We start from the raw sequence: 12,500 nt of genomic DNA, 5'->3' as shown, positions 1-12,500 counted from the left end.
ATGACCCGCCTTTCTGAAATGTGTACATTTTACAACTCATCGTTCTGAAAAAGATGTGTGCTGTGATTGGCCAGCGATCCAGTGCCTTGTAATTGGCCCGAACACCTTAAGCATGGGGTGGAAAGTCACCATATTTGGAACATCAGCCCCTAACGCAATATAGACAAATGATAATATTGATGCATTCTCAATTTGTATAGCATTCCTTGTTGGCAAGTGCTATTCACACTAGCTCTGTCTAACAATTACTGCTTGGAAAAAACAAGAAAAAACATAAATTAAGGGCATAACACATTTAATTGTCTTCAGTGGTGTAGTCAGTAAAGCGTAAGGCTTAAAGATCTTGGTTTTGATGCGATCGACATGGGTTCGAATTCGCCTTTTGCCAAGCTCACTCGTCTCTCTTTTCCCATCACACATCACATCGGAAAGGCAATTACTTTCAATAAAAATGAAGAAAATGTTCTAAAAATGGAAATAAAGTGCCTAATGAAATGTTTAATAATAATAAAAGCATGTATTAGGTCGGTATAGGGAAGGCTTGTATTGCCCCATTAAGTCAACATCCATTTAATAATTTGAATAAATATAATCATTTACACTCTGTTATTATTGCATCCTCTTAATGTACAACAACATGTCAAAATAAACTACCAATAGCATTCAATTTCTATTTACACATTGCAAAGAACTGCTAATTTTACATGTAAAGATAATATATAAATATTTCACTTCGTAAATAGAATATATCACTAATTGCACTTAGTGTAAATAGCAATTACTGCGAAGAAAATATGCTATTTCCCCTGAGTGTAAATATAATCTAGTTGCTATTTACACGTATATAGGCACTGCCAAGCCCAAATCCGATCCGGAAAATGCAGATGGACCGATCAACGTTGCCAGAGCAACTGCACCAGAACAGATCAGGGCTGCGTTTCCCAAAAGCATCGTAAGCCTACGTTGATCGTAAAAACGATCCTACGAGTGATCTTAGTATTAAGGTCTGTTTCCCAAAAGCATCGTAAGCCTACGTTGATTGTAAAAACGATCATACGAGTGATCTTAGTATTAAGGTCTGTTTCCCAAAAGCAGAAACTAGAAAAGGATACTTATACCGACATCACCATAATGCAATTCTTTGTATGCATAAGATTGACCACCCTTTTCAAAGAAAATGATGTCTTTATAATAATTTATAGAAGGGTCAAAGTCCTTAATCATAGCATAAGTGTGTTTAAAATCAAAAGCATAATTCATAAGCATATCTTTTGAGAGGCATTCTTCGAATATAGACTAGTCAAAAGTTTGAGAACGATACGATTTTTAAAAATGTTTTTAAAGAAGTCTATTATGCTCACCAAGGCTGCATTTGTTATTAAAAAGACAAAAAAAAACTGTAATATTGTGAAATATTATTAGAATGTAAAATAAGTGTTTTACATAAATATATATATATATATATATATATATATATATATACATATATATATATATATATATATATATATATATATATATATATATATATATATATATATATATATATATATATATATATATATATATATATATATATATATATACATAATAATAATAATAATCCATTACATTTATATAGCGCTTTTCTAGGCACTCAAAGCGCTTTACATGGAAGGGGGGAATCTCCTCAACCACCACCAATGTGCAGCATCCACTTGGATGATGCGACGGCAGCCATATTGCGCCAGAACGCTCACCACACACCAGCTGATTGGTGGAGAGGAGACAGTGATGAAGCCAATCAGGATAGGGGGAAGATTAGGAGGCCATGATGGACAGAGGCCAGTGGGCAAATTTGGCCAGGATGCCGGGGTTACACCCCTACTCTTTATCGAATGACATCCTGGGATTTTTAACGACCACAGAGAGTCAGGACCTCGGTTTAACGTCTCATCCGAAGGACGGTGCTCTTTGTCAGTATAGTGTCCCCATCACTATACTGGGGTGTTAGGACCCACACAGACCACAGGGTGAGCACCCCCTGCTGGCCTCACTAACACCTCTACCAGCAGCTACCTGGTTTTCCCAGTTGGTCTCCCATCCAGGTACTGGCCAGGCTCAGCCCTGCTTAGCTTCAGTGGGAAACCAGTCTTGGGCTGCAGGGTGATATGGCTGCTGGTTATACATATATATATATACACACACACACACACACACACATATACACAAAACATGCCAAATTGGCCTGCCCCTAAACCTAACCATCACACACACACACACACACACACACACACACACACACACACACACACACACACACACACACACACACACACACACACACACACACACACACACACACACACACACACACACACACACACGTTTGTTTTTGTGACATATGGGGACATGCCATAGGTGTAATGGTTTTTATACTGTACAAACTGTATTGTCTATCCCCTTACACTGCCCCTAAAACTACCCATCACACACACAAACACACACACACACACACACACACACACACACACACAAACACACACACACACACACACACACACACACACACACACACACAAACACACACACACACACACACACACACACACACACACACACACACACACACACACACACACACACACACACACACACACACACACACACACCCTAAACCTACCCATCACAGGAAACATTCTGCATTTTTACTTTCTCATAAAAACTCCTCCTGTGTGATTTATAAGCCTTTTGAAAAGTGGGGCCATGGGTAATGTCCTCATATTTCACCCTCTCCTGTAATACTGTGTCATTATACACATTTGTGTCCTCATATGTCACAAAAACATGCCCCCCCACACACACACACACACACACTGCCTTTGCCCTTAAACCCATCACAGGATACATGCTGCATTTTTACATTAAAAAAAAAAAAAAACGTAATAATTTAGTATGTTTATTAATCAATTTACATTATCGGGGTCGCTGTCTTCTGATCTCAGGTTTATATTTCATTGTGTGTTTATATTACATTATATTACACAATGTAATATAAGCAAGTACACACACACACACACACACACACACACACACACACACACACCTTCCGCATTTATCCTGGCATCATGTTCTCAGAAGCCTGGTGCTTTTGAAGAGCAGGCCTCCAGGAAGACCCCGCTTTTAAAAGGTTCTCCATCCTGGTTTCTCTGTGCGTATGTCCTGTGACGCACTCAGGCCAGCTGGGCAAACAATCTTCCGTCCACTTTGTAACAAGAAAGGCAAAGCACAGGTAACTTCTGTATGGCTCTTTATTTGGGTTTTCAGCTGACTGACATCTCCTCCGCTCGAACTGTCCAAACCACAGGGTCTCCGTCTCTGGGAGGTTCTGGCGCGGAGACATTTGTTTTCATAGCTCTGGGTCAGAGGCAGGGTTTTCAGGGTGAGGGAAATCCTCGTGCAAAACATGTTCATGGAGGCTTTCCTGAGAAGATGGGCTGATGTTTGTTTCCCTGCGTGTGCGTGGCCGTCTCCTAATGACATATCATTAATCCTGCTTGATTACAAAAAATAAAAATAAAATAAAGTTATTATTATTAGAAACACCTGAAACTAGTGTTGCCACTAGTAATGATATTGTAATAATAATGAATACTATTCATTATTTTATAAATTATAACTGTTTGTGTGTATTGCAATAATAGCTACACTGCAAAAATGTATTTTGTTTTCGTTTTTGTTTTGTTTTTCAGTCCAAATATCTAAATATTCTTAAATCAAGATGCATTTACTAGTTAAGTAAAATTACATAATATATTTTTTCTTGTTTTCTGGGGAAAAATATCAAAATGAAGTGAGTTTTGGCTTACACATTCTGACATCAGAATCTCATTGAGCCCCATGTTAAAATGGCCAACTTTACAGCAGAGAAAACATGTTTACAGTCTGGGACAAATTGTGGTTTTGGACTATACGGCTAATTTAGCTCTTCATGACGACTATGAGGGGGTGGATTATTGTATAACTCATTCGTTTACATTATATTAAGCCTTAAAGTTCTGCATAATTAAGGGCGTGGTTACTTTGAGTGACAGGTGGATTGCCACTGCTGTCACTACTATAGCCATTTGTCTGCTGTCGGTTACCTCCACCAGCTCCACCTGTTAGCTCCACCCACTCCACCAGTTAGCTCCACCCACTCCACATGTTAGCTCCACCCACTCCCCTGTCAGCTCCACCCTCTCCACCTGCTAGCTCCACCCACTCCACCTATTAGCTGGACGCACTGCCAAGATGGCAACGGCTACACTTCAGACGCTCTTCAGAAACCTATGGGGGATGCAATTCGTCACAGCTCTAATCGCAAGAAATCGTGTCAACATGGCCGCTCGTCTCAAACTGTAAATGTTTAACTTTAGCTCATCCAGGAACTTAATTCTGCCTTTACTCTCTCGTGTTGTTTCTGTGATCATCTGGCGGTCCGTGTTTACTACATTATGAGTAAATCTGTTCATCATAAGCCATCGCTCGAGTCTCCAGAAGACTGGATCGGATTAGACACTCCATTAGTTATTTTTACGATGTCTTTATGACATTTGTTTGGATCTTTAAGTTTAAGAGGAATAATGGACTTCAAATAGACAGAAATCCCTCAGGCTTCATAAAGAATATCTTCATTCGTGTTCGGAAGTGAAACGAAAACGACCTGATGGTGAGTTCATGATGACAGAGTTTACATTGGTGGTACATTTGTAAATGTGTGTTTGGGTGAATTATACCTTATAAACAGGCCGACTACAGTAAGCTGAGCCTGGATAAAACACCTCTATATCACGAATCATATCGTTTCCATCAATGATACATATCGTCACATTTTTATATATTGCGATATATCGTTACACCCCTATACTCAAGTGAAAAAAATATATAACAATGGCCTAGTTGCTTTTGGATATTTTACTGCAAAAATCTTACATTGTGCACCTTTAAAACCAGCATGGGAATTCAAAATGGGTTTTTAGGTCTTGAACTTGTTGGTGTAAATCTCACGTGTGTGTGTGTGTGTGTGTGTGTGTGTGTGTGTGTGTGTGTGTGTGTGTGTGTGTGTGTGTGTGTGTGTGTGTGTGTGTGTGTGTGTGTGTGTGTGTGTGTGTGTCTGGCCTGGTTAACCCTACGTTAACCCCACAAAGATGGCAATTTTCTAAATGTGTGTGTGTGTGTGTGTGTGTGTGGGTATTAAAAACCATATAAAAACTATTACGCCTATGGAAAGTCCCCATAAAACATGGAAACACAACGTGTGTGTGCGTGCGTCCGTCCGTGCGTGTGTGTGTGCGTGCGTGTGTGTGTGTGCATGTGTGCGCGTGCTAAACAAAGTGTTCTCCTCTTCACAGAGACTCTGTTGAGTTTTGTGGATGACATCATGTCCGGGGCCAAATCTCCATGTGTGATGCTCGGGGACGTCCCTGACCCGCTCTCATCCATCTCTCTCATCACACGCTGCCTGGAGCCAGACACCACATACATGTGAGTTTCTCTCTTTAAACACCCATAACCAGACAAAGCTCAATTTAAGATTGAACATTGGTCTGGGGAGTCTGCTCTGTATTTTCTACTGCACAAGAGGCGTGATCAACGGGCATAGTTCAAATGACTCTGAACACAATTGGATAGTCCTTCAACCAATCAGACCACATGAGCGATCAATGGGCAATGAGCCTTTGCTTCTTGATCCGTCATCGTGTTAAACCCGCCAATAGCGTGCCAGGCGGATAAGCCAGTCTGTGATTGGTTCCTGCAAAAGTGTAAGAGAAGCAGCAGAAATTAATGTACAGTTTTCCAGACTGAGCTGCGAAATCAAATCGCCGGCAGATCAGGCTGGGTTTACCGAGTCTACCTGTGACCTTTAGTTTGATTTTAAATAACAGCATTTCAGCAGAGATGAGTTGATATGAACACTAGAATTTTCTCAACACATCTAATGTTTCATCTAATTAGATTTCTTCTTAATTGTATCAACATTATATTATATTAGTCCCATTCATATATATATGGTAACACTTTTTTTTAAGGTTCAGTAATTAAAGGTGCAGTATGCAACTGTCCGTCCACTGGAGGGCGCCTATTCAAAACAAATGCGTAGTTTGATGACGCCAAGTGTGAGCGCAGCATCTTGGGACATGTGGTCTTCACCTCACAGCCGGTGGAAAATAGGACTCGGGCAGAAATCACGTTCATGGATGCGGTTATTAACGTTACTGTAGTGTAAAGCAGAGCAGGAGCGAGTGTTGAGGAGCTGAGCACGGCCGCTGGAGCGATTGTTAAACAAACACACGGCTCACGAACACCGGGACTTTTATTATGACAGGACGGGAGACATTCGCCGGCCGCCTGCACTGATCCGCTCCTCCGGTTATGATTTTGAGGTAATGCAGCTCTGTTTATCATATTAGATACATTTAAGTGTGTTTAAAATGATGTTATGACGTTCCTCCGTGCGTTCACTTGTTCACACTGCTAAGAGTAAAGCGCTTCGGCCAAATAAAAGCCGAAACCGAGGGTAGCGCAGATATGACGCAATTGACAGGTGACTCCCTCAAACGCAATACTGACACGTCCCGGTCCTTCGTTAAAATAGCAATTTTCTCACAATTTACAAATAGTTGGAAACTTCTGGATCATGCATATTACTAGGATATTGTCTGTTTATTAGCACTTATAAAGCACATATTAATGCCTTATTCTGCATGACCTTATTCTACATCCCTTAATCCGACCCAATACCTAAACTTAAATACTACGAAAACTACCTTACTAACTATTAATAAACAGTAAATTAGGAGTTTATTGAGGCAAAAGTCGTAGTTAATAGTGAATATTCGTTTCCCATTACAGACATTTAATACAGATATAATTTATTGCATGAAATAATTCATTATTATTTAATTTAATTTAATTTAATTTAATTTAATTTAATTTAATTTAATTTAATTTAATTTAATTTAATTTAATTTAATTATCTTTACAACTGTTTTAACTCTCCTTGTTTTTAATTTTTAATTCGTACACATGGTATTCTTTTTCTCATGCATTTGTTACCACTATTTTGATTAAGTTCTATGTAAAGCACTTTGAATTGCCATTGGGTATGAAATGTGCTATACGAATAAACAACCTGCTCTTATTGGCAAAACGTAGCTGTGGCAACGTTTTTGCAAACCACAAAATACCAACCAATAGGTACATATCGTGACAGTTTCAAAGTGAAATGAACACCAGAGGCAGTAAAACAACATATTATATCGTTTTCTTTTTTTTTACCATACTCCATGATTTGTAAACGAATACATTTTGGAGTTTGCGTCACTTAACCAGCTCCATATGTTCGGATTTTCTGACCTATTAAGCTCGATAGCTCAGCTGGTACAGATTTGAACTTGCCATGCTGAAAGCTCGGGAACGAATCCCGTGAAAAACAGGTCATGATAAAAGAGCTCAAAGATGAGTTCAAAACACAAGCTAAAATGACATGGATGCAATCTTATTTTTGTCACATTTGCATTTGTTAACACTATCGGATAGGTTTAGGGTTTAGTGTGTGTGTGTACCTTAAAAACCCAACATAACCAGATTCACACACATCTGTTAAACGGTTGTCTTTCAAACTCCCTCTGCACGCGATAGGATAGCGCTACACCAACCAGAGCAACGAAGGTGAAGGGGAGCTCGCTGACTGATTAAACATTCGCCGTATCTGGTCGGCAAAACTCTGACCACTTCTTCCCTTTTTAAGAATGACTTCAGTGCCGTTCTTTGTTCTTTTCTCAGAGAAAAGCTTAACTCAAGTCTTCCAGAGTCGCGGTCAAAGCTGATTCGAAAGACCGCCGTTCGCCAGCTTCTGTGTTTACTAGAAGCACTCAAACGCAACTTGGCCGTCGTCATTATGGCCCCGCCCGCCGACTCTATACACGATGTGATTGGGCTGTCCAGATTGTGAGGAATACAGCTCAGACGTGTATTGAGAGTTCCTAGACGACACTTGCGGGCAAATTAAATTTGCTGCCGCTAGGGTGCGTCTAGATTTCTAGGCTAAGATTCACACACATCTGTTCCGGAAAAAAAAAAACTACGCTTTTAGCGCCACCCAGTGGACATTTCACTTTGAAACTGTCGCGATATGTACCTATTGGTACGTATTTTGAGGTTTGCAAAAACGTTGCCACAGCTACGTTTTTCCAACGAGACCAGGCTGCAAATAAACTTGCCTTGCATGTATTTTTTTAAAAATATAAGTTTAATGTAAAAGCATGTATGCACACAATAAGTGCATTACATCAACTGATTAATTTAAATTAATTTAAATAATAATAATAAAAATAATAATAACAATATAAATCAAAGAGATCATCTCCAGCCTTATGTTCCCAGTGTTTCTCAATCTAAGGTTTCTTCGGCATGGAGCACCTGCTTCAACAAACACAACACACTGCTGGCCCCACTTTTGGCTGGAGGATTAACTTGGACTTTGAACTGATGTTGAGTTGCATGTTTTCAGTCAGATGAGGGATTTTAATATCTGCGTGAGCCTAAGCAATTATATCCTACTAAGGCTGCGAAAATCTGATAATGATTTGTGTAAAATATGTCTGGAGTACTTCCGACCTGTGTCAATTGTCCAATATCAGTAGTTGGTTTAGCGTGTGCTTTTCACTAAATAGCTTGGCAGTGTTTGCAGCAGGTACGGAGTCTTCTTGGAAAGTATAATTGGCCCAATCATCGCTTTTGAATAAAAGCTGGTTGACATCAGTCCGACGTCTTCCCTTGGAAGTGATAATTGCGTGGTGGGCCCCCGTCTATTTAGACTCCCTTGGATAGTTATGACATATTACATCCTTTTCTCAGGAACGTTCATGTTTGTGCCACGGGGGAAGAACATGGTCTTCTCGCCCAGTAGGCCCGAGTCGATTTGGACGAGTTTTACATGCTTTAGATACAGCATTGGGAAACATTTCATACTTAATGCGTCAAAGGGTGCACTGTGCGGTAATGGCAGAAACATCAATAAAAAAGACTGATGTGTTAAACAGGACTGCACACAAGAAGGATTAATAAACACTTGACGTTAGCAGTATATTGTGAGAGTAGATACACAGATCAGTTATAACATTATGACCTAATATTGTGTTGGTCCCCCCTGACTCTTTGAGGCATGGACTCCACTAGACCCCTGAAGGTGTGCTGTGGTATCTGTCACCAAGATGTTAGCAGCAGATCCTTTAGTCCTGTAAGTTACGAGGTGGGGCCTCCATGGATCGGACTTGTTTGTTCAGCTCATCCCACAGATGCTCGATTGGATTGAGATCTGGGGAATCTGGAGGCCAAATCAACGCCTCAAACCATTCCTGAAGCATTTGTGCTTTGTGTCAGGAGCATTATCCTGCTGGAAGAGCCACAGCCACCAGAATACCGTTTCCATCAAAGGCTGAACATGGTCTCAGCAATGCTTAGGTAGGTGGAGCGTGTCAAAGTAACATCCACATGGATGGAGGACCCAAGGTTTCCCAGCAGAACATTGGCCAAAGCATCACACTGCCTCCGCCGGCTCGCCTTCTTCCCATAGTGCAATCCTGGGGCCATGTGTTCCCCAGGTACGCCACACACACACACCCGGCCATCCACGTGATGTAGAAGAACACGTGATTCCTCAGACCAGGCCACCTTCTTCCATTGCTCCGTGGTCCAGTTCTGATGCTCACGTGCCACTGTTGGTGCTTTCGACGGGGTCAGGGGTCAGCATTCTGACCACACGGGCCAGCCTTCACTCCCCACTTGCATCAATGAGCCTTGTTCGCCATGACCCTGTGGCCGGTTCTCCACTGGTCCTTCCTTGGAGCACTTTTGATAGATACTGACCACTGCAGACCGGGAACAGCCCACAAGAGCTGCAGTTTTGGAGATGCTCTGACCCAGTCGTCTAGCCGTCACAATTTGGCCAAACTCGCTCAAATCCTTACGCTTGCCCATTTCTCCTGCTTCTAACACATCACCTTTGAGGACAAAATGTTCACTTGCTGTCTAATATATCCCACCCACTAACAGGAGCCGTGATGAAGAGATCATCAGTGTTACTCACTTCATAATGTCATAATGTTATGCCTGATCTATGTGTATGTATAATGATAAATCGCAACGGTGGTTTTCATCAGAGGCTTGTGATGCAGCATTTGTTGTCTATAAGTATATAATAAATATTTAAAAATTATTTTGAGGTAATGAAATAAAATGGGTTATATATTCCTACTCTAGTCTGCAAACATCTGTCTTTACAGTTTTACACATGCAACTTTCATGTAGGCCCTTGTATTTAAACACCCTGATACCGGTCCTCCTCATGTCCTGTACATATGTAGGCAGTTAACACACCTACACACACACACACACACACACACACACACACACACACACACACACACACACACACACACACACACACACAAACGCGTGCAGGCTAAGCCCAGAGGGAGGATTAAATCCTCCTTAGTATACTTCTTTCCAAATGTTTTTGATATTTGACCGCTGTTCAAAGCACAGATTTGCTTTATAATATTTATGGACCTGTTCAGTGTTGTTGTCAGGTTCACTTCAGAGTTTTAAGTTTCCAGAAAAACACTGTGGGGTCCAAAAATCTGGGGCCGCTAGTGAATATGCTTCTGTTTTGCATCATTTTTATTTTTCTATTTTAATAATTTCTTTAATTAAAAATGACATCAGCAAAAGTATCAGTGAATTTACTATTTGGGTTTATTTTTTCCACCTAAATCTTGTGGATTGGGGTCTTAGGAGCTATTATAATTAAATAAAAACTAAAACATTTCTGTTCATTGAAATAAAGCTGAGATCAAATCTAAACAACTGAAACTGAAAATGTGAAATGTTGCCTAGGCAATAAACTGATACAAGTTTAAGTTGAAGCACTAAAATTGTTAACTGGTAATAAACAAAAACTGAAATTTACTGTTAAATATGTTATGCTATTTACTTTAAAAAAAATATGGTAACAATATTTCACATGGTATATTTTAATGGCATTTTTTTGTGAAAATTACAAGAGTGATTATTAATTTTTTACAGTATAAAATGACAAAAATGAAATATTATAAAAAATATAAACAAATTCTAATTCAACATATAAGTAAGGGATAATGTCCACCCAGCCGGTTGTTATCGCAGAATAAACCCCTCCAGAGTGATCAGGACCCCGAGGCGAAGCGGAGCGTCACTCTGAAGGGGTTTATTCTGCGATAACAACCGGCTGGGTGGACATTATCCCGCTTATTACACGACTACTAGTCTCAAATAAATCATTATTAGACACTAAATATTGTCTTGAGATTAAATATTTTATTAGCTCTTACGCAAAGCTTCCGCGAAGAAAAACAGTTCCAACCTGCTTTAAGCCTTTATCTATTGCTGCTAAATGTTGTAAATGAATGCTGAAAGGGTTAGTTCACCCAAAAATGAAACCAAGCCTCTGATTTACTCACCCTCAAGTCATTATAGGTGTTTATGACATTCTTCTGTCAGACAAATACAATCAGAGTTATATTGAGAAAGTCCAGGCTAACGTTAATCCCAGCAGTAGCTGTAGTTGTGTCTGAAGTCCATTAAATGCAGCTGTCCGTCAAATAACGCGCTCCACACGACTCCGATGGGTTAATAGAGCCTTCTGATTCCAATCGATGCGTTTGTGTCAGAAAAATATCCATATTTAAAACGTTATAAAGGAAACCCGCCTTGAAGTCTTCCATTGTAACCCATGGCTGTTTAAGCCACAAGATGGCGCCAGCGTTAAGCACAGAAGTAGAACCGCTGGAATGCGCAATTGACCAATCAGAATCAAGTATTTCACAGAGCCGTGTAATAAAAATAAATAACGCTGGTTCTTAGACTTTATTTTCACTACTGTCACCAAAGCAGGTGTGTGAAATATAAATAGTCATTATCAATAATCAAGGTTTTTATAGTAATGACAGCAGAGTCTAAAATTAGGAAGATTGTCATTTAATATAGGCATCCCATTACTAAGATTGTTCTATAATTATTTTATAGACCCTTTTACAGCCCACGTGATCAAAGAGTTGCGCGCGCATTTTTCCAACGGAAGTGGTGTTGTTCCCTAGTGGTTCTAACGTGTGAGCAACTCCGAAAAATTATCTAAACGGTTTCCCAGCATCAAAATGTCTGGCTGTTGCGTTTTCGGTTGCACTAATCGCTATTCCACCAATGGGCTTAAGTTTTATAGGATTCCGACAGAATCACGGCCGTTTCAGAAGAACCGGCGGTATGCAGGCGATTAAATGCATTGATTGGAACGAGGACATAAAAATGCTCGCATAAAAAAAGTTCATTTGTAAAACATTTACTGCACTTGAAACTTAATGCTTTATAATAAACCTCCCAACATTGGCTGCCACTGGTGTGTATAATGTACCCCCCACCCCCAGATTATTATATCAATAATC

At 40.0% G+C, this 12,500-nt stretch overlaps 1 protein-coding gene and 1 pseudogene across 3 annotated transcripts in view; one reads left to right on the top strand and one right to left on the bottom strand.

The window, feature by feature from the left end:
• Nucleotides 1-12,500, top strand: part of astn1 (astrotactin 1) — a 423,229-nt gene that overhangs the window by 389,164 nt on the left and 21,565 nt on the right. For all 3 annotated transcript variants that reach the window (XM_067453477.1, XM_067453479.1, XM_067453478.1), the window contains one exon: nucleotides 5,373-5,505. In XM_067453477.1, the coding sequence (XP_067309578.1) occupies nucleotides 5,373-5,505 (133 nt within the window). The remainder of the gene's footprint in view (nucleotides 1-5,372; nucleotides 5,506-12,500) is intronic.
• On the bottom strand, nucleotides 2,046-2,162 carry LOC137090435 (5S ribosomal RNA; annotated as a pseudogene).

Source organism: Pseudorasbora parva, chromosome 9 (genome assembly GCF_024679245.1).
Source record: "Pseudorasbora parva isolate DD20220531a chromosome 9, ASM2467924v1, whole genome shotgun sequence".
In the NCBI taxonomy this organism is placed as follows: Eukaryota; Metazoa; Chordata; class Actinopteri; order Cypriniformes; family Gobionidae; genus Pseudorasbora; species Pseudorasbora parva.
Note: the sequence above shows the minus strand (reverse complement) of the source record. Positions and strands in the feature narration are given on the sequence as shown.